The sequence below is a fragment of the Pleurodeles waltl genome, chromosome 12, assembly GCF_031143425.1.
Source record: "Pleurodeles waltl isolate 20211129_DDA chromosome 12, aPleWal1.hap1.20221129, whole genome shotgun sequence".
NCBI lineage: Eukaryota > Metazoa > Chordata > Amphibia > Caudata > Salamandridae > Pleurodeles > Pleurodeles waltl.
The window spans coordinates 190,294,543-190,318,136 of NC_090451.1; the positions used below are offsets into that span (position 1 = coordinate 190,294,543).

General features: G+C 43.2%; 1 protein-coding gene across 5 annotated transcripts in view; it reads right to left on the reverse strand.

Moving 5' to 3' along the window:
• The window catches only part of FBXO31 (F-box protein 31), a 205,776-nt gene that overhangs the window by 122,855 nt on the left and 59,327 nt on the right, over window positions 1–23,594 (reverse strand). The window contains exon 3 of one of the 5 annotated variants that reach the window (XM_069216501.1): window positions 11,408–11,545. The exons of the other annotated variants lie outside the window; for them this stretch is intronic. Within the exon in view, the coding sequence (XP_069072602.1) occupies window positions 11,408–11,545 (138 nt within the window). The remainder of the gene's footprint in view (window positions 1–11,407; window positions 11,546–23,594) is intronic. 5 annotated transcript variants of the gene reach the window in all.

Genomic DNA, 23,594 nt, shown 5'->3' on the forward strand with positions numbered 1-23,594 from the left:
AGGCACTTTTGGACACAGGCAGGTAAGTTTAGATGTACAGTTTTAAAATGTAGAAAATGTAACTGAACAGAACCCTTATGAGCATCAAATTTGGCTATAGTGCTGATATTTGATCACATTGTCCAACGAACAAGCACCACATGACTTGTAGCCTGGATCAACATGCTAGATCCTCAGATGCAATTTCTTTCTGGATATGAATATCACCCCCAAAGGAGGACAGTTGATCTCAGCGGTGTATCATAAATCCACTAACAGCAATGGCTTGCTAAGATTCAACAGTTTTCATCCCTGAAACTTAGGGAAAATCCATGCAGAAACTGGGTGATAAACTCCATGTGTCAGACAAGCTGAATAACTGGCCTTGAAATTAAAGGATATGAAGGAGACCACTAAGATAAGTGGAAAAGCAAATAAATGAGCATGAAAGAACTGTGAAGCTCTACGAGAACCCATAATAAGAACCAAGAATGAAAGAACCTGCCTGACCATTTACTAGGTTCTAACAACATTAAGAAGGTCACCAACAAGCACTGGCAAATTCTGAACACTGGCATAATGCAGCAGCCAAATCCCATGTTTGTCTTTAAGAAATTATGCAAACTAAGGGACATTCTGATACATACAACACAAAGAAACACAGACACAAACATCCAAATGAGCAACAATACACCATCTGGGGACTCCAAATTGTTATGGGACACTTTCCATGAGGCCACTGCACTGTTTTTCCATTTACCATAACTATTAAGGAAACTGATCCGAGACTATTGCGCATGGCAGGCGAGAATACATACCAAGTGTAACATTGAATATGTGATCACCTGCCCTTGTGAATTAAGGTATGTTGGGATGATAACAAGGAAATTGTCAACCTGTATGACCAACCATTTCTTGGACCTAGGCCATAATTAAGATGATTTGAAATGGATGGTTTTAGGCACTGTCCATCCCACAAAAGGCCTAATCCTAATTTTACTAGAAAACAAAGCAAAAGTATTTTACGGATTACAGATCCATAAGGTGAGTCTGCATGATGTAATACTTTGGTTTCAATTGAAACATGAATCTTTGGCCCACATATCACTGCTAGAGACATTTTATGACATGGAGCCCATACATCTGAATGAATATCCAGATTCTATATACTCCCACAGGCAACCTTTGGCAGAATATGTACTCCTATGTTCTGATTTCAAAATGGTTCTTCTACCTATAGCACATGTGTTTCACAAACAGATAGACACCTACTGTGGCTAAGAGTTCCTGCTCATAATCTAGACCATGTCATGTGTAACCGCATTATATAATTTTCTTGCTAGCTCTATATGCATCATAAAAGTGTGGTGCAACGTTAATTTTTGGCCATGTCACCTACAAATAGTCAAATTAAACTTTTCTGCAGATAGGGTCCTCACTGTACCAGTGCCATTTAGCCTCACCAGATCTTTTTTTTTTTTTTTAACTAGTATTTACTCCCGCCCCCCACTCCTAATGACTACTGAGTTCAGAAAGGAACTGTGCTGCTTGAAAGAGTCAGACCTTAAAAATGACCCATCCGCTAATATAATGAAGCAGAATGTGAATTCCTCCACAAACTCGCCCCAGCCACAATGATGCGTTACACTGGCATTAGAATGTATCAACACCATCATTTGGATGCCCGCGTCCCAAATGACTTAGCAAATCATACTGCACAAATACTAGGCCCCAATCTACAGTGGATAACATCTGGGAGTAGACATCTGTTTGCAGCATGTAGTGCTGTAGATTCACATGGTTTGTATAAGTCCGCCATCTAGTGCTGGGCTCTGTGTGCTCTAATTTGTTTTTGTTTAAGAATTTTTTGAAGTCACAAGATCGGGTGACTCCTCCTCTCAGTGATACTGCGCATGGGCATCAAGATTGTCTTCTTGCAGGTGGGTGAGATAAGGAATATATATAGAAAATAAGGAAAAGAGCTGTGCATGCAGTGTATACACATATATACAATATTTATTTAATAACGACCACAGGCTTCTGGGGAGGAGGGAGGGTGCATGTGAATCTACAGCACTACATGCCACAAACAGATGTCTACTGAGTACATAACATTTTCCGTTCAATGGCATGTGCGGCTATAGATACACCTGCTTTGCATAGTCTGTAAAGCAGTCCCCTCCAAGTAAGCGGTGGCTAGCCTGTAGGAGTTGGGGTAGCTTGAAAAAGTGTCCTGACCAACGCTTGTCCAACATTAGCTTGATGCCGTGCTAAAACGTCTACACAACAGTGTTTAGTACATGTATGTGGCGTAGACCAAGTAGCGGCATTACAAATGTCTGCTATTGGAATGTTACCTAAAAAGCCATAGAAGCACCCATTTTTCTTGTTTAATGTGCTCTGGGAGTACTAGGTAACTGCCTTTTGGCTTTAAGATAGCAAGTCTGAACAAAGTTTAGTAGTCATCTGGCTATGTCAGTTTTTGAAATTGGATTGCCTTTATGAGGCATGGAAAACGCTACAAAAAAGCTGTTTAGATTTCCTAAAGTTTTTGGTCCTATCAATGTAATACATAAGAGCCCTTTTAACATCTAGTGTGTGAAGAGCTCTCTCTGCAACCAAGCCTGGCTGTCGGAAAAAGACAAGCAACTCGATTGATTATTGTGAAATGGTGAAACTACTTTTGGAATGAATTTAGGGTTTGTCCTAAGAACTATCCTATCTTTGTGTAGCTGGAAGAATGGTTCTTCTACAGTTAGAGCCTGTATTTCACTTGCACGTCTTAGAGAAGTGATTGCTACTAAAAAGGCAACTTCCCATGAAAAAAAATGCAAAGAACAGTAGTGCTTAGGCTCAAAAGGTGGGCTCATGAGTCTAGTAAGTACAGCATTATGGTTCCATGATGGGACTGGGAATCCTGGATGGAATGACTCTTTTGAGGCCTTCCATGAAAGCTTTGATAACTGGAATCCTGAATAAAAGGTGTTTGCTGCTAAATTAAGTCTAACAGATGAGTATGCCAAGTTAGCTTTTTGTAAAAGTAGGAGATAATGTCTTGAGTGGGTTAATGTGTTTAGGTTGACAGTAGCACACAAAACGTTTCCATTTTGCAGCATAACACTGTCTGGTTGCAGGTTTATGTGCCTCTCTAAGAATTTCCATACATTCTGAGGGAAGATTCAAATAACGAAAGTCTATGACTTCAGGAGCCATATCGCAAGATTGAGTGTTTTGGGGTCTGGATGTCTGATTTGACCTTGCCTTTGAGTGAGACGGTCTGGCCTGTTAGGGGATTTCTCATGACGAACTACAGATAGATCCAACAGCGTTGTGAACCAAGGATGACGTGCCCATGTGGGTGCTACAAGGATCATTGATGTTTGTCTCATTTTTCCAACTAGAGACTGAATGAGTGGGAGAGGCTGAAAAGCGTAAGCAAATATCCCTGACCAATTCATCCATAGAGCATTGCCCTTGGACTGAGGGTGTGGGTATCTGGACGCGAAGGTTTGGCATTTTGAATTTTCTGCGGTGGCAAAGAGGTCTATTTTTGGTGTTCCCCACCTCTGAAAGTATAGGTGAAGTACTTGTGGGTGAAGTTCCCATTCGTGGACTTGTTGCTGCATCCTGCTGAGGAGGTCTGAAAAATGGTTGTCCATCACTGGAAGATATTCTGGGATTAGGTGAATGTGGTGGTGAATTAACCATTTCCAAATTGTCTGAGCAAAACCCAACAATTGAGAAGAACTGCCCCCTCCCCTGTTTTTGTAGATAATACATGGCTGTCATGCTGTCTGTGCGGACTAGAACCACTTTGTGGGAGAGTTGTGGTAGAAAGGCTTTGAATGTTAGAAAGACACCCTGTAACTCCAAGTAGTTGATGTGAAAGGTTTGCTGAATGGGATCTCACATACCTTGTATTCTGAGGTTGTTGAGGTGAGCTCCCCAACTTGTCTGTGATGCAGCAGTAGTAAAAGTGACTTGAGGCACAGCGTCTTGAAAGGGCAGTCCCTTGGAATGGTTGATAGTATTCCACCTTTATAGAGAGCAGCGAGTCTGGCGGTCCAACAATACTAGATATTGGAGATTACCCTGCAACTGAGACCACTGATGAGATAGGTACTGCTGTAAGGGACGCATGTGTAGTCTGGAATGAGGAACGATGGCAATGCAGGGCACCATCATCCCTGGTAACTGCATCATTGCTCTCCATGTGCAAGTGTGTTTTTTTTGTAGTTGGGAGAGAAAAGTGTGAAACGTTTGAATTTGAGCTGGGCTTGGATATGCCAATGCTGACTGAGCATTGAGAATTGCCCCCAGATAGGGCGGTTTCTGTAAAGGTTGGAGGCGGGATTTGAGATCGTTGAGTGTGAATCCCAAGGTGTGGAGAAGGTCTACTGTGTGCAGAGTGTGACATTGACATTGTTGGATGGTACTGGCTTTGATGAGCCAGTCATCCAAGTAGGGGAAGACAGGGATGGGTTGCCTTCTGAGGAATGCGGCAACAAGCGCTAGACATTTTGTGAAGACCCTGGGAGTGGTCGTGACCCCAAATGGTAAGACCTTGAATTGATAATGTTTCCCCATAATGACAAATGGGAGGTATTTGCAGTATGCTAGATGAATGGGAATGTGAAAGTAAGCATCCTTCAGATCTAAAGCGGTCATGAAGTTGCTTGCTGTAATAGGGGAATTATATCTTGGAAAGTAACCCTATAGAAATGCTCTAAGAGAAAGTATAGATGGAGTGTTCTGAGATCTGGAATCAGTCTTAGTGGCCCATCTTTCTTTGGTATAAGGAAGTATAGGAACTATACTCTTAGCCCTTGGTATGAGAGGTGAACTGGCTCTTTAGACCCTTTGACAAGAAGGGATTGTACCTCTTCTTTTAAAAGAGTAAGATGGGCATGTGAAAGTTTGTGAGTGCGAGGGGGAATATTTGGTGGAGTGGAGATGAGTTCTAGGCAATAACCATGTTAGATAATTAATATCACCACAGATCAGTGGGTTCTATTGGGCCATTGTGGATAAAAATGCAGTAGCCTTCCCCCTACTGGAGAGGTGTGAGCTGGCGGAAGGTGTAAGTAGTCACTGGCATGTGTTAGAGGCAGACCCTCTAGGAGGTGGAGGCCTTTTCTCTACCTTTAATATTTGCACCTCTGAAGGAACCTTTATTATAGTAATGGGTGCATTGCTTAGTGTGGGAGGTGGAAGGCTCAGTAGATAATGATTTGAAGCCTTCTCTGAATTGTGGGTGACTAAAATGACCCCTTTGTGGTGTGGCGAGTATGGCCCCTATAGACTTAGATGCTTCAGAATCTTTCTTGAGCTTTTCTATGGTGGTGACAACCTCTTGACCAAACAAGTATTCCCTGTCAAAAGGCATGTTGAGAACTGCATGCTGAATTTCTGGCTTGAAGCCTGAACATCTAAGCCAAGCATGCATTCTAATAATAATACTGGTATTAATAAACACATGGCGCGGTATCAGCTGCATCCATGGCACACCTGGTAGTGTTATTTGAAATAGTTTGGCATTCAGAAACTATTTCCTGGCCCCTTTTGCGATGCTCCTCTGGGAGGTACTGGAGGAGATCCTCCATCTCATCCCAGTGGGCTTATCATAACGTGCCCAAAGCTCCTGCGAATTAGCGATACGCCAATGACTGGCCGCTTGTGCAGCCACACTTTTCCCTGCTGCATCTAGAGTTTTGCTTTCCTTATCAGGGGAAGGAGCCCTCCCATTGAATGGCAGTTAGCACGTTTCCATGCTGTGCTGACAACAATAGAATCAAGAGGTATTTGCGTTCTAATAAATATAGGGTCTGTAGGTGCTGCCTTATATATTTTTTGAAAACCTACCCTTGGGGTAAGAACTCTTGACCTAGTAGGTTCGTTAGAAATGTCTGTGGCATGTCTAGGATACCTAGTAACATAGGCAAAAAATGACTTTATTAATGGGTGGCAGTCAGTGTATCGAAGAGAAAATCCTCTTCAATAGGGTCAGTGTGAGTTTGTATGCCTGTACGATGATCTGCTGATATGAAGTTGCATCTTTAGAGGTGAAGGGCATGCAGGGTATAAATCAGGGTCATTAGGTAATATGGGATCTGTATTGTATGAATTTCCATAGTCAAGATCTTGCGGAATGTCCCCTAAACCACCTCACTGAGGTGGTGGTGAACCTTGTGGAGAAAATTGTGGCTCATCAATAAGTGGAGGAGATTGTGGAGGAGTAGGAGGAAGTACTGGAGAGTGAGGTGGAGAAGGCTGAGGTCAAACTTTAGCCTTGTCCTTGTTGACCTTTTTAGGAAGAGGAGCAGTGACCAAGGTCTCTTGGAAAGTAAGTCTCCTCTTAATTAGGGCACGGGTAGAAGCAATTATTCTTCCTGTTCCCTTTTGGATGTGGAGCTGGAGCTGACAAGCATCCATTATTTCGAGGATTGGCTCCACTAGTGAAGCTGCTTCCGAGGAATGGGTGGAGCCCCTGGAAGATAGAATCTTCATTTCTGAAGTTTTTGGAGTGGAAACTTTGCATCGGCTCGAAGTTGTCAGCTCCAAAGCGGATGTGAAAGGCTTCTTACTCTGAACCAAAATGCTCAGATCGAAGGGTCGATTCGATCCCAAGACTGTGTGAGATGCTGCCAAGCCGGAGGTCAATGCCCAAGACTAGGGCATCCTAGTGTCGTCCCAGAAGCGGGCAATAGGACAATGATGCAATCTATATGCATCCTCTCTCCTCAGTGAGACAAATGTATTTGGGCCCAGTGGGTCACCGTGGTTTGCCAGTCAAATTTCCCACATAGGTCTTCCAGTACATAGGGAGTAGGCAGCGTGACAATAAAAAGTCTAGGTCTAAGAATTGATTGTCAATGTTTCCGGAGTTTGGACAGGCTTATAAATCTAGTATATAAAAAAAAAAAAACTTTCAGGATAATGCACACCGGGTTTACCTGCTAACGATGTTAAAAATGTTGTAATCTCATTCCAATATCCAATAGATAAAGGGTAGTACCAGAACATGGGCTTGATATCCACATCAGTAGCAGGACACCGAAGACAATTAGAGCCAATAGTGGTGTATATTTTGTTAAGGTGTGCAGGTGTTAAAGCAGTGAGATGCAGCATGTTAAAATGGATATACTGAAACCTGGCATTGCGCAAGAGCATATGAGGGTGAGCTAGCATTGCAACCAATTCCTTTCGTGTAATTATTCGATGTTCCATTTCTACTTAAGTTTGCTAGTTTTTCAGTTATCAGTGATCCTGACTTTTTCATGATTCATTAGGAAGCTTATGCCCACAATAGCTGGCATGTGTTGTTAGCCGCAAGGCGAGTCAACTGCTGGACCATTTGTTTTTCAATTAAATTGGTGTCAAAACATCGGAGCCTTTTCACTTAAGTGAACTGACCACTTAGCAGTCCCTTTCTCAGTTGTTTACACATGTTCACCTAGAACCACATGACATGATATGGCCAAAGCTACTCATATGTTTTAACAACTGGGCCTCAGAGGTGGTGGATTCTTGCCACAATTCATAATAAACAACTGTGCCATAACAAACCGCCTTCAGCACCATGGTATAATGAAGAATTATGCCAGGCTAAGTGCAATTGAAAATGCTTGGAGCATGTCTGGACGTTAGCCTAAGAGGAATATATCAGACCTACCAATTAAACTGCTCTAAAAAGTTATCAATTACTGATTTGCCTCCCAAACATATATTGGACAACATAGGAAATTAATATTTCCTCTAATTCATCTAGGATGATCTTCTCGATCAACAATATTCTACCTACAACCTTTACCAATAAAGTTCCTTTGGCGCACAAACTTTGTGGTAACTTTCCCTTTTTCTTCCTGAATAAACTTTCTAACACTTATGGGGCTTTCCTTTTGCTTTCCCCTATTGAATCACTATCCTTTCTGGATTCCTTTCTAGAATCCAAAGACTATCAGAGGTTAGAATGCTTTTTTTGAACTGTCTCTACAAGATACCCTTAGTTTCATCTATACCATCAAGTCCAGGTCACCATTAGACCCGTGCTGCTCTTGTATTTTCTTCTCTTCGGGTAGACATTGTAAACCCAGCAATAAGAGATTTAAGTGTCATCTTTCTGAGATCCACCACTGTTCCACCCTTATGGAAACATGCACAAGTCATCCATCCTCTTGTTAAAGAAACATTCAGTTGACCAGACTATTCTTAGCATTTTCACGCCAGTCACACTACTGCCTTTATCATATAAAGTCCTATAGAGATCAGTTAAACAACTTTCCCACTTCCTTGATTCAAATGTATTTTTTTAACCTGGTCAGTCCAACTTCTGTGTGGCTCATAGCACTGAATTTTTTTATTTCGGTCATGGACAATCTCTAAATGTTACTGGACAAGGGCAACCCCTCAGCTTTGGTCCTTTTGCACCTATCAGGTGCCCCTCCCACACTACTTTGGTGACAAGCCTATTCACATTAGGTATTTGTAGAAAATAACTCAAATGATTGTGTTCTGTTTTTTAACTAAGAGAACTCAAAGTGTGTCCCTACCGCCATACTGCTCCAATAGTTAAAGTGGTGCTTGTGTTGCACCTTAGTGGTTGTATGTGAGCCCCACACTAATCAACATTTACATCAGGCCCTTGTAGCCATTGTGTTTGTTTGGTATGGACATGATATGCATGAAGGAGATCACTAACTGGATGAATAATCACTTGGATAAAACAGAAATATATATATTTTTTTAAATGTCTATCAGCTCGTCCTCCCGTTGATGGACTCATGAGCTTGGCTCCCATTCATGTTCCAGTGAAATCAACTAAAAATCCTAATTGCCGGATGGATCACCAGCTACTTTTCGTCAGACAGATGGGTCCAGGTCACTGCTACCTACTTTGCACTGCTCAGTACCTGATTTGCCTGCTCAAGAGCTGCAACATTCTGCAGACACTTCTGCTGAGCCTTCCTGTTTCTGTCTCCATCACTAGTAAGCTCAAAGAACTCTATATTCTGCCTATTATAAAAAGAATTGTGTGTATATCTCTATGCCTGGTCCACAGTGCCGCTCGTAAATGGGAACCCTTAAATTTGCAATCAATATTTCACCTCCCCGCAACACATCCTCCATTTGGCCTTGCAAATTCTGTTCTCTGCTCCTGAGGCAAAAGGGAGCAGTTTTGGCAAACGTTCTTTCTTCTTTTTGGCCATCAAAAATTGGAATGCTATTCCTAGTTCCATCTAGTCCATCACCCACCCACTGCTTTCAGAAATCATCTTATGTTCATTCTGGATGTTGCCCTGACGGAGCATCCATGGCCTAAGTCAATAAGGTGAAGGCACAAACTTCCTCTCCGGTGTGCACCCTTGTTCACTCTGGCCACAGTTTTCAGCACTGTCACAGTATTTAAAGCTAAAGGCTATAGGGCGAGGGCACAAATTGTCTTACCCCTATATGCCTCCACTCACGCTCCATGCCTCTGTGTTCTGGCAGACAGTCAAGTGAAGTGTCTGAGGAACACAGCTGAGAAAGGTAAAATTGGCCCAAACATTCCAAAATTGAGGTTCCTGAAACCGTTCCTATCTACCACAAAAACTAAAATCAGGGCATTTTTAGGTTTTGAAGACTATTTTTGCCACTTTAGTCCCTTATTTAAAAAAAATAGTTGCTTGTATGACAAGCCTGTTGCATCAATATGTCCCCAATAAGATTCCTTAGGATTCAGAACAAGATAAAGCTTTCCAAGATATGAGAGGACATTTTTTGACTCACAGACTCTACTGAGAAGCCCAGATTTATCTCAAGGCTACTTACTCCAAACAGATACTTCAAGGGTACGCTCGAGAAGGAATTTTAGGCTATTGATTCTTGGAGATATATTTTGTTGGGCCAACATTTTCCAGTATAGACTGATCAGACTGATGATGCTCTCCTGCAATGGCCAGCCTTAGATAAAGAGTGCAATCCCGGAGTCCTCCAGTGGTCCTTACCTTACAACCTTTTTGCACGTCAATGTTTCAAACATCAGAATCATCTCTGGGGAACGTGGACTTTCCTTCTCGGTCACCAGTTAACAGCCTTAAAAATGGAGTTTGCCACAGGGAATCCAAAAACTGCTCCTTGCTCAAAAAGTTCAAAAGGCATTTATTCAACAGCGTTAAAACAGGAAAGAGGTACACGTCTTCTCACAATCATGCATCCTTTCCCACAATCCTTGGTGGCTCATTCAGCAGCGGTGGTGATGCATAAGGCGGGAGCAGGGAACTGGACTTCAGAAAAGACTCACGATATAGGCTGGCGGGGGTGCCATGGTACATGATATGGGTGATATGGGACAAGGTAGCCAAAGACGTGAATCCTCGCCATGTTTCCATTTATCGTCCATACTGTTGGAGAATGTGCTTAAGGTGGGAACTCCTTTTAAATGGGTGGGGCAAACATTCCTAGTCAGAGGGGACGATGCTCTTGGGATGGCGATCATCATATTTATGCCTCTTTCATGTCACTCCACGGTCTGGATCACTTCCTTAAGCGTGAACTATAGGGTATCCACAAGAAAGAAGGGACTGTATGAAGACAAGAGAGAGACTGCAGTGATGCAAATGTCATGACACAATGATATATGGAAACAACCATGTTCCAATTAAGTAAAGAAAGGCTCACCAACAATGGTCACTGTGTTTGCCTGTGAAGACCACATGTCCAATATAACCTACTGAAATGTTGCCAAATTTTATAGTTTAAATTTGGATATTCTATTGAGCTGTGCAACGTATCTCTCTCTCTACGTTATGCATATTTATGTTTTTGCTTGTTTTAAAATGCTCAGGGATCCCACACATGGGTCAATCTATTAAATGCTTATGAATAATAATGAAAATCCACTGGAGAAGAGGTTTGGTTACTATGCCGCTCCTTGCCATACCCTAGATGCCCACTTACCATGTCACTTGACTGGGCAAAACATTAGTTACTTACCTGTAACTTCAGCTCTCCAGCACTGGTATCTTGCATAGATTCACCTGCTTGAATCATTCCCTGTCAGGCCGGAAATGCCTGGTACCTCTACACAGCAGTGAACAGTTTTAAAATGGACACAGGCCCAACAAGTATTTGTTTAGTAGCTAATGCATCTCATTTGACACAACCAAAACTTCAGCCAATGAGGTTGAGTTATTGACCTCTAATACTCAGCCCTCACAGCTCAGAATTCATAGCGCAAGTGAAAAGGATACACATGAGAGATACTGAGCACCTCTGACCTAGAAGGGAGGATCACATGTGAACTTATTAATTATACTAATGGAGAGAAGTGAAGTTACAAACAAGTAACTAAATTCTTCTCCAGCACTGGATATTTAATAGATTTACACAAGTGAATCATAATAGCAAACAGTAAGTTAAACGTGAATAAAGTGGGAAGCTGGCTCACCTCTACTGTAACCGGTTGTATGAGACTTCTTGACCCGCTGCTGACGGTGGGCTGCTGCATTCACATCCAGGCTGCAGTAATTGGTGAAAGTGTGTCTGCTTTTCCAGGTTGCATAGCAAACTACCATGAGGGGTACTCCTGTGTAGAGCACAGTTGTCACTGCCATGCTTCTGGTGGACTGGGCCATCACTCTACTTTGAAAAGGGTGCTTAGTTTATACTGCAACAAAAGGTGATGCAGGAGGACAAGCAACAGGCAATTCCTTATTTCAATAGCAGGAGACCTCTGCTTGGGTGGCCGAATGAGACAAATAACTAGCCAGAAGTACAAATGCCTTTAGTCTTCTCCAAACAGAACCCAATACATTTACACACATCTGATAATTGTCAGGATCCTTCCACTGCCTGACTTGGTTGATTGTGGAGAGAAAAGGAATGGAGAGTGACAGTTCGTTTAGGTGAAGGTTCGAGGGAACCTTGGGCATGAACCTAGAGTTGGCAAGTTGCCTGCCTTTTATGAAGCACAAGTAGAGTTCTTTTATATAATAACTAAAATATATAGAAAACTGATGATAGCGTAAGGACTAAAAATGCTGAAGCAATGGCATAGTCGATAAGAAATTGATTGGCGGAAGAAAGGCATCAGTGTAGAATAATACATTCTGCATCCTTAGATAAAAACTACAGGATCAGAAGTGTGACTCCCCCTCAACATCAATTATTAAGAAGTTTATATGAATGAGAGTAAGCTTGGAGTAGTTTATTTTAATATGCGATGGCTATGTATCAGATGTGTTCTTCTGACATACAACTATGATTTCGTTTGAATAACAATATCATACATGGAGAGGAAAGTAATTGAATAAAATATTTTAGAATTTGACAAAAATGAGGTTTCCAACCATCCGTTGCCATTATTACTCTGCCTGTGGTACACTGAAATGAAAGATGCAAATTCACTTTGCCTCGGAACCGTCACCACAGCACAGCTTATTAGACCCCTGGCCACTGCCATGGTTTCATTCCAGGATCCTACCAATTGTCACTGTTGCTAGTCAAGTTCCTGTAGGATTGACCTCAATCAGGGAAGGCAGAAATGCTGTAAGCTTCAGTCACCATTGCTAGTCAAGTTCATGTTAGATTGGCTTCAATCAGAGAAGGCATAAATGCTGTAAGCTTCTATGACAGGTAGCGCACAAGTTAGTGCCATCCAAACATACTGTTAATCAACCTTTATTTTTTTATCCATCAATTTTTTTTTATTTTTTTAAATCAGCCTTCAAACTCAGCTGGGACCAGGCACACCATCAGTCCCCTGAAGCAGCAACAAGGCCTTGTTCCACATAACTACGAGTTACCCTTGCTACCAACACTTTGTAACCTACAAGGCTAAGAAAGATAGTAAACTGTTTGCATGCAGGGCTCTTAGACAGTTCTGGGTCACCAACAGATCCTAGATCATCTGTCTTTGATGTAAAAAATTTTCCTAAGGCACACTACTACACAAAAGGACTCATCAGTGTTTATGATATATTGATTGAGATGGCTAGGACAGACCTAAAGATCTGATGTAATTACATTACGCAAGTCTTAAGTTTATTTTTGAAGATCGAAAGAGAGTAAACTTATCTTAGATATAGGCCCTCATTATGATCTTGGCGGTAAAAACCGCAGAGATCAGCGCTGGCGGTCAACAGAAGACCACCAGCGCTACTACCCCCATTCCGCCTATATAATTTTTCCCCCGCAGGGCGGGCGGGTCTGAAACAGTGTTTCCGCCCGCCAGCCCAGCAGGGAAAAGGGCTGTAACATTGACAGCGGCTCCAAATGGAGCTGCAACCAATGTTGGTGTGCAGCAGGTGCAGCAGCACCCGTCGCAAAGATTACTGCCCGTAAATTGGGCAGTGACCTGCAAAACGGGGCACTGCACGGGGGCCCCTGCACTGCCCATGCCAAGTGCATGGGCAGTGTAGAGGCCCTCAGAGCACCCCTTCCGCCAGGCTATTCCTGGCAGGGGAACCCGCCAGGGAACGGCTGGAGCAAAAAGGATCATTATCTGAAGGGCAGCGCTGCCCTGTTGGTTAATGATTTCCTCCACCATCAGGCTGCCTGTCGGCGGCAGCCTGGCGGTGGAGGAGGGCCGCCACAAGCAGCCCTCACTGTGTACATTATATGGCAGTTCAGACCACCGTGTAGGTGGCGGTCTTTGCCGCCGCCGCCGCTGCCGGCATGGCGGTCTGAACCACTGGGGTTCATAATGACCCCTAAGTCTGAGAATGCCATCTACATAGGAATCCCAGCTAGATAAACAACTTCCCAAAGACTGATAGATGACAAGGGAACTGCATGGATGGTTTGTTTTCTCAATGCAGCTAACTCAAGATAAGATAAGGGGCGATTTATTTTTGCCGATAACTCTACCAAGTCTTGGCAATGCCTGAAGAGGAAAAAGATGTATTTGGGGTTGACAGGACCTCCACTGTGAGCCACTGTCAGGGCCTCATAATTTTGTCAAAACCAGTTCGACCTAGGGCTAGACGTGCTCACTAGGGAACAAATAATGGTAGCTCTTATGTAGAACAGACCAGATCTGTGACTTTGTTTTAAACAATAAAAATGGAGAACAATGGGGGCATGGCCAGGCGTCAACGATGGCGACTTCAAACTTGTACAGCTCTGTTGTGCGTTCCCCAGTCATCCTTTACCATCCTCACAATAGATGGTGAGCCCGCTAGGCTGGGGCACTGCTGCTCCCCTTACCTATTAGTGTCTCTGGATGAAGGCTCGCAGTGTGGCCCGGGATGTCTCTTGGCAGCCCTCTGTGGAGAGACTGGGCCGTAGTGGGCCTCTTTCTGCAGACAGCCCCTACCCACTCAGGGTGAGTGCACTCTGGCTGGATACTGACAGGAGGGAGGAACTATAGCAGCGATGGTGCCCTGGAGGAGGCCACAGACATCAGACAATCAACACCATCCCTGTTACTGCAGTGGTCGGCCCATAAGAGGTCATGTGGGTCTGTGGCAGCAGAGGTGAGGCAGAAGCTGCTATGGTAAGTGTGCCAAGACGTCCGCACGCCTCACAAGGAATGCAGCAGAGGGTAAGTTTAGACATGGAGGCCACCAACCTTCCCTTTCCCACCCCTTGCGAGACCTGGAGTTCCTGGGGTCAAATGCTGGAGGTGCAGGTTTATTTGGTGACTTCGGAGCCTGGAATGTGGTCACAGGTACAGTGGTGGCCTGGGCTGCCTTTGTTTGGTCCTTTCTTTAGTCCAAAACTGATTTCCCACCCCTGCATCCCTTGGCCCCATCTTTGGCAAGGGGGGGGGGTTAAATCTGCAGTTAGCTGGCAACCTCTGGCTGGGCTCAAGACAGCCTGACTTAACTTGGCTCAAGGAAATTGCACAGAGAAGGTGAGTCTTTCAGCCCTCCCATCCACCCCTATTTGGACCTCCCTTGAGCTGACCCAGAGGTCTGGGAGGAGGCCGATGTTATTGACTGGTGGGGCAATGCTGGGTCTAGTGCAAAGGGAAAGGAGAGGGGGTGACTACACAGGGGAAAATTGGTAAGTACCAGGCCCTAAAGCCCCCCCCCCCCCCCACCACCAAGAACCATGCAGACACAGCCGCTTCAACAGCTACACCCTAAAGTTAATCTTTCGGAGAGGCCTCTTTAGCGACCATTCTCCAGGCCATCCGTGATTCCAGGGAGGCGTTGGTAGGGGAAGTGGGAGTTGAGGTCTCCCTGATACTCCAAGATATGAGAAAACTGGCAGATAACAAAATGGAGGGCAAGGCTCTCTCTTTGGAACTCCGGACAGTGCATGTGAGTGGATAGAGGACATAGGCTTCCCACCACTAGGGCGAAGCTTGCCGAGGTAGGGAGCAGGTCTAACACCACCCAATCAACTGATGATGCATGGGGGCCTGAAGAATCTGACGTCGCAGAGCTGATCCAGGAAGAAAGATTTAGGGCTTACAGACCAGAGGTCCTCTTCTTGCGCAAGCGATGAGAAGGCACCGTAGCGTCAAACAGACACCGTCAGATTTCCCATTCTTCCTTTACAGGTTCTCTCATCAGGTTTGATTTACTGGGGTACTAATCATGTTGGGTTTGCTACTATGTCTACAGATGTCAGTTTTGGGGTTGTCAATTGTTGATGCAACCCATTAAGTTTAATTCACAATGTTCTGTGGCGAGAGAGATACTTCATGGGGTGAAATGTAGGGTGGGTGGGGGGGGGTCGGGGGGGAGGGGGGTTTAGTTGTGTTGTTTCTTTTATTCCAATTTGACTGCACAATGCCATATGTTCAGCCAATGTGCCAACTGCTCTTTCTGATGTTTCATGACTCTGGCACACTGAGTACTAAGTTTATGTCCTGGAATGTTAAAGCCTTAACAATTAATTTAAAAGGGGGGGGGAGGGACTGCGGCAGGCCGGGAAACGATCACCTGCAGCTCTTCTGCTGCAGGAAACACACCTGGTGGGTACCAATTGTCAATTTCTGGGCAGGTTTGGGTACACCAGAGTATATCATGTCAGAGTCACTTGCAATTCGGGGTTGCCCTCCTTCTCCGTAAAACCTTTCCTCTGGAAGTAAAAGAGGAGTTTAACCCGCTGGGTTGCCATATCAGGCCAAAAGAGGGTAGAATGTGGAATACTGAGAAAGTATATGTGACCCTGTCAGTGATTGCAGACACTTTGCTGCCCTCTTGCTGAAACTCTCCTTGGGCAGGACAGTGGTGGGAGTAGAGTATAACTCGGTTATGCATTCCAATCTGGACAGTACTGGTCCTCAAGGCACCAGAGCTAAACTCTTGGCAGTGTGGACTGAATTGATGAGTCTGAGCAATGTTTGGAGGGTTTGTAGCCCTGAAAAACTACAACAGACACACCACTCCTACAGCATTCATAATCAATTGAAGATAGACCACTTCTTTGCTCCAGCTGTGACCTTTGTGCTATAAGTAGTGCTCACATTTTGTCCGGATGGCTCTCTGACTACTCCCCTATGGAGGGGAGCCTACCAGCGGCATGCTTGGGGTAGGCAGGAAGTTGAAGAATCAGCAGCTGGCACTTACAAGATGTCAAATTTATCGAAGAAGTGAGGGAAGACAGATATAGACCTAATCTCTCAGCACAACACAGGTTTGGCTTCTTCTGCAGTTGTCCTCTGGGAGACACTTAAGGTGATCTTAAGGGGCAAGATGATGGCATGCCTGGCTAAACTGAAATAGGATCACCTAAAGGAGATTACTGAGCATGAGGACAACTAGCGGTGCTTGAGATGAAGGGGGCATTATCTCCTTCAGTGGAAAAATTGCATCTGCTCTCAATGAGAGAAGCTTAAGGCCATATTCCTTGACTGTGCAAACGGCATGGCTAGCATCCCAACAAAAAATAGACAAGACTGGAGACAAGGTAGGAAAACAAATCTATTGGCTGGCAAACAGGATAAAGGAGACCCAGTGGATATCACACATAAATGATCTTACGTTTGGGGTGGTAGGGGACTTCCAGGGCAGTGCTAATGTTTTCGCTAAGGACTGTGCTAAAAAAATGCCAGCGGGTTCGAACTCCAAAGGCCCATGTTACAGGACCTCCTGCTGGCTAGAATGTCTGACGTGCAGAAAAATGTCCTGCATCTCCGTTGTCAAAGGAGGAGCTGCGGTCTACGCTCAGAGACATGCCAAATGTAAAAACCCAGGACCTAATGGCTTCCCCATTAAATTGTTTAAATGCTGTGCCTCTGATTTTATCCCTCACACGCTAGCTATGTTCCAACAGGCACTTCATGAGGGCATGCTTTCAAAGGACCTAGAGGAGCTGCGACTGATGTAATGCACATAGTACAAACGTTCCTCCATTGGCAGTGCACCTTATAGACCCATCTCCCTGACCAATGTTGAGGCAAAGGTTCTCTGGGAAATGCTCACAAGCAGGCTGGCAGGGATGATCTTATCCCTCATACACTGGAAAATGGCTTTATGCCAAAAAGTGGGTACTAAACATTGCATTAGAAGACTGTAGGTAGCCTTGGCTCATACGGCTTGGCTCCAAATATCGGCCATCCTAGTTTTGACAGGTTTTGAAAAGAACTAGGATTATGTGGGTTGGCCATATCTACACTCCCTTCTAGAGAAGACGAAATGTGGCCCCTGATTTTGATTGCATGTGAAGCTTTCATGTTTGTCTCCCTGGGCAGGTCAACAACATATTATCAGATCCCTTCATGATCCAGTATGGTAACAAGGGTGCCCTCTGTCCCCACTTTTGTTCCACCTGGTGATTGAGCAGATCACGATGAGGGTCAGGTTGGATGCTCAATATTGGGGCACCTGCTGGGGTGGAAACCATGCGGACCGCATTGCTCTCAGCAGATGAAGTCCTACTGTATTTGGGAAGGCCTTCCCTCACTATCCCGAGGATTCGCCAGATGCGGGGAGGTTTTGGGTCTTCAAGTCAATTGGAACTTGAGGAGACGTGTGCCCTACTTACTGGCAGATGGCAGAGTTCTGAAGCTAAAGTCGAAATTTAAAGCATAGCATTGATTGGGACCTGAATGGCCTCCCACGCCTGACCAAACTTAGATCTCAAATGGACGAATAGAGCCAACTGCCACTTTGTTTCATGTGGCGGGTGCTATCTTTAAAATGATTTCTCTAGCTGAACTGCTCTACATCCTGCAGAACTACCCGTTCCCTCTCCCAGATAGCTTTCTCTGCACATTTGAATCCAACTTCACCAGTTACCTCTGGAGGGATTCCAGGGTCTCCTTCTGTAAATGTATTCAATCCCAGTACAATGGGGGTTTAGGGATTGCAGATGTTATGCCATACCACAAGGCAGTGCAGTTAATTCCTATGAATGATTGGCTCTTCGTAGATGGGTCAGACCCCACGAGTCAGCTTTGAGATGGAGACTCTTGGTGTCCGTCAGCTTTTATTGGTGCTGTATGGCACGCAGGTCCTCCATCATCTCCCACAGGTCACATGTATTCCCTTGATCTGCAGGCAGAAGGCCCTGATGGGGATGGGCTAGTACAAACGGATAACCAACAAGATGCCCTTTTGGCATGTGACGTGTCTGTCGTCTTTAGCATATTGCCGGGATTCAAGGTCTGGGACTCTATTGGGATCTCCACACTATGAAATGTAGGGGAGGAGTCCTCTATGAGGCAGTTGAAAGTAGATTTTGAACTCCATAACTCACAAATATTCCTCTGTTTACAACAAGAGGCTAAGGATATCTCCTTCATTTATCGAGCAATGGTGGTCAGTGGCCCCCATTCCTTAAAACCCAGAGATGCGAGTAGGACCTGGGTATCTTGGAGAAAGAGGACTGGGTAGAACCTAGAAGGGTGGCCCGAATGTTGGTTATCTCGTACCATCTCTGTCCCATACACTTTAACTACTACCATCATATTTATTATACAGCATCTCTGCTATGCAAGATTTTTTTTGGGGGGGGTAGATGTCAAGCTGCTGATGGCTCTTTAGATGCCCAGTGATTCAGGCTTACTAGCAGGCAGATGGTACACATGGAACTCAAACAAGTTATAGGATTTCCCCTGGCACTCAGTCCATGAACTACCCTGCTTGGTAACATGTCAGATGTAGAAGTTGGGCAATGCGCAGGCTCACTTTCACAGGTCATCTTCTGCTAAAAAGGAACATAACAAAATATTGGTGGGTGGCCTCCCTCCCTCAGATGTTCTGTGTCTGAAGAAACTGTATATAAGGTGAGAGAATGTCCTCAAACACAGGAAGATACAGGGTGGTTAGTGGACTTGTTTTCATTCCATGACTGTTACGATGTAGTTCAAACATGTTGTATTAGTATATACTTAATATAACCATATCTTGGATCTTTTCTTTTTCTTCGCTGTCAGGACGCAGAGAAATGTTGTCCGTTTCTGGTGGTCGGGGCTGTAGAATGTCAGGGAAATATTTGTTTTGGTTGACTGTTGGTTGTATAAACTATAAAAATTAATAACAAGAAATGTAAAAACAATGAAGCACAATGTTGAAATGCATAAAAGAAAAACTCGGTTTCTGACTTTCCAGGTTGTGGAAATATTGTGACCAACACTTTGGTGGAACGGATGATTCTAATGTTTGGCAAGTGAAGCTTGAGTGCCAAAGAAGATAATTTTAGTATATGAGGCAATAAACTGTACACATTATCTTTCACAGATGAGCCTTTATTCTCTTTAATAATACATGAAGTCCGTTCATCTCACATGAGTATCAAACCAGGGGAGAACTTTAGCTTGGGCACCCAAAGCCCCAGATTAAATGTGTGCTGCAAGAGCCAAAGGCTCCAAAGCCTAAGCTGTAAAAGCCAACCAGACTTTTTGCAGAGACAGCTTTCAAATGAGTGCACATTAAAACCACATTATGGGAGCAAAAAACTGTAATGTAATGCAAAAAAAGATAAAAGTCTAAACTCAACTTCGTTGATTTAATTTGCAGTTGACTGAACAGATTTTTAAAGATAAATTCATCATCTGAAACACCAACCACGGTCTCTTACCATTTAGCAACACTATCTTAACCACACCATCCACTCACACTTGCCCACTACTTTCCTAGATCGGCCATTCTCTCAACTCATCTCCACTCCCACGCTCTGTAAAATCAAAGTGCAAACCGGGAGAGCCTACACTGAATGCACAAGTTAAAAAAATGAGGCTTTAACAACCAATAACGTTTTGAACTGAAATTGTGTGAGTGCGTCTATTGTTTATACCAAGGTTCACCTCAAAGTCCTTAATGAAGAGTTATAAACAGTTCCTCCACATATTATGTTGAATATAATAGGAAACTTGCAAAATCCACTGCGCTGCAGGTAAACATACATCTCAACCATGCTTGAGACTCTGAAAAGTAGATATGGTAAACAAGAATCAGTCAGATGTCTAACTCTAACTAATGTCAACTTGTCATTGACTGACTACTTGCTTTTAAGTAGCCTCTGGAAGGTTATGTTTTTAGATCATAAAACAGCTGTCAGTTCCACTTTTCCATTGATTCAGACATTTCTTCACAGTGTTACAGCAGACTGTACACTTATTAATCATGACTGGTAGTTTTGGAAAATAGAGTAAATTCATATGCGATTCTTCTACTATTTAAAGCTGCCAAAATGTTACTTCTCCTTAATATTTACCATCTCTCTTGCTGCATGTCTCAAAGTTGAAAAACCCATCACACTCCGGAAGAAGTGTCCATTTATACAAAGTCACAATCTTACTACATATCAAATGCTTCCTTCCATGACATTCACAATATATATAAATTCTAAGAAAATACTCGGATTAAGTGTCGCTGTTTTTTTGTTTTTACTTGTTCTTGAGTAGTTAGAGTATAAAACCAATGGCATGCATACCTATGGGTAAGAGTTTTTTAGGACACTTTTCTACTGGCTTCTGAGTTTAAATAAACTGAAGCCACAAGTTTTTTCAGAGGTAATGCGTTCCAAACCGCAGCAGACAGACATGCATCTGTGCTTGTGGTCCTCTCAGAAACAAGATGTAGGTTATAAGCTATGGCAATATGTGTCTACTTACAGTCAGGTCAGACCACTCAACGAGTTGCAATCACTACTGACATCTATTGGTAACCTGCAGATCACACCCAGCGAAGACAACTAAGCAGGCTAATTATACTGATTTCCATTATACTGGAAAACAGTAACACGTGATATTTTCAGTGCTACAAAATAATAAACGCTCCTGCAGTGCGTGCTGTACGATGAAGGCTATAAGATAAGTGATTGTTGGACAATTTCTCAACAATGAGCCTTATGTACAAATTAACTTAGCATCAAGACATCCAGTTTGGGTGAACACTGCGCTTTACAAATTCCCAAAATGATTAAGCGAATACACCTCAATGTGTCGTCATCCATAAAACTGCTAGTTGCACTTCAAATATATTTATGTTTTGTCTGTAGGGGCAATGCCTTTAAAGCTCCAAACCTAGAACTGTACTTGTGAAAAGGGAATAAAAACCTGAATTAAATTAAAACATCAAGTGTCAAGTATTAGAAACAAAGGCTCAATGAAAGGGACAACTACGGTAATTAACTTAAAATGGAGAGGTACGATGTTGTGTGGCAACACTACTACTATGTTTTATTTGCTGTTGTATTGGTTGTTTTAACTACCTACAGAAATCTCCAATTCTGATGTAGACGCAGGAGGATTCTGATATACAGCTTTGAAAAGAAGTACTCTTTGGAAGCCATTTAGAGTACAGAAAGTTAGTTTATTTGTTTGTGGTCCATTTTACCTCTATTCTCACTCTGCAGCAAATGAATCTCTTTTTAAATATGGGAAGCTGTTTGTCAGATTGGCATTTGCAGGAGAACCTAAACATTAGCTTGCTTATTTGTAGTAAGGCCTTCCATCTAGTTCATGGGTACTCAGAAACATTTTCTAGGGGGCCAAAAAGTTTGGCTTGCCGTGTGAACGTAACAACTGACTTGTCTCTTAGTTCACTATTTGTCTTGTTGCTAGGTTAGGGGGAAGCATTAATGTCTCAAAATTCATGTTTGCAAACTATCCCTTTAATACTAAGGTGAAACGCATCTGCATATTAAAGAAACACTTTTTTAGATTTTTTCCAGAGACTTTCATATTTTTTTCACGTCCGCTGTAAGATTATTTAAAAAAGAATGGGTTTCTAAAGTTAAGTGGTCCAGGGCTACCTTACTTCTTTTCTCTGACTTCAGTTAATAAGTTAGTTTAGTCAGCTTGCCCAATTAGTTGACATCCTTTGGAACAGTAGTGCTCTCTCAAGTAAACAGCAGCCCAGTTGATGATGCTTACCAAGGGGCCACACTTAAAGGTCAGGAGGGACGCATATAGCCCCCCAGCCCGTACTTTGAGTATCACTGATTTAGTCTCTACAGCCTCCTTCAGCAATGCACAAATCGCTTGAGTACATGGCTGTCATTCTCAAGCATTCTCCTTCTCAAGCATTATCTAATATTTACCACCTCCAAGGTGAAAACAGAGACAAGTACTTCAGAAAAGGGAAGGCTGGAACTCAATCTTAAAACTATACAGGCGAGTAGCACTAGGTTTGCCTATAGATGTTTACAGTTTAGAAATATATATGATAAGCAGAAAAGTGGTATGTTGCTACACCGGTAATCTTAATAGTTTGAGTTGACATTCTGTTTATCACCCCCCTGTCATGAACCACAAGCCCTGCAGTCAAACAAAATCAGTCACCAGCCTACAGAAATGTATAGAACCTAAATGTTACCAACTTGAATACAATTTCAGAATGAATAATATCACAAGTGGCAACGTTATGCACAAATAAATTAGTTTCATAAATACAATATGGTTGGTTAATCACATCATTCTTGATAGTCTGTAACAGATGCTTCTCAAGGTATGCTATATGATCATTCTCTTTTCTGAAGAAAGAGCTCCAGATCACAGCAGTCAAGAGTTTTCTCACAAGACAGCCAACACATTTTTCGCGGTTTAAAATATTAGCTTCTTCTGGGCTTTGTTATATTGAAGAATACATGAAACATAACTCCATCCCAATGCGACAGCAGAACTGTAAGAGTAAACCGTTCTTAAAGCATAAAATTAAAATATATCACAAGGAACACTGAAAACATTGGTTAACATATCCACACAGGTTCTTAAAGGAGAAAACCTAACATTGTAAATCACAAATTTAAGACTGATATGGTCAAATTATACCCATGTTTGTAAAAAGGAATATGTTATTTACCCTGTAATCATTTGTTTGTAGTCCTGTGTAACTGCAATGGACACAGCATCCGGGAAGGAGGGAGGGCGCATGTGAATCTACAGCACTATACAGGGTAACATATTTAGTGTGATGGAATGTGTGGCTGTAGATGCATATGCTCTGCATAGACTGTAAAGCAGTCCCTCCTTAGAAGTGGTGTCTAACCTGTTGCAGTATTTTGAAAAAGTACGCAGCACTGCCTGTCCTACATTTGCTTGCTGGCATACTAGAACATCCACAAAGTAGTGCTTGGTGAAGGTGTGTAGTGTGGACCATGCACTGGCTTACTCAGCTATGGGGATATTTTCAAGAAAGGCCAAGGTTGCTCCCTTTTTGTGAGTGGAGTGTGCTCTGGGAGAAACAGGTAAAGGTCTTTTAGCCTTGTGGTAGCAAGTTTGAATACATTTG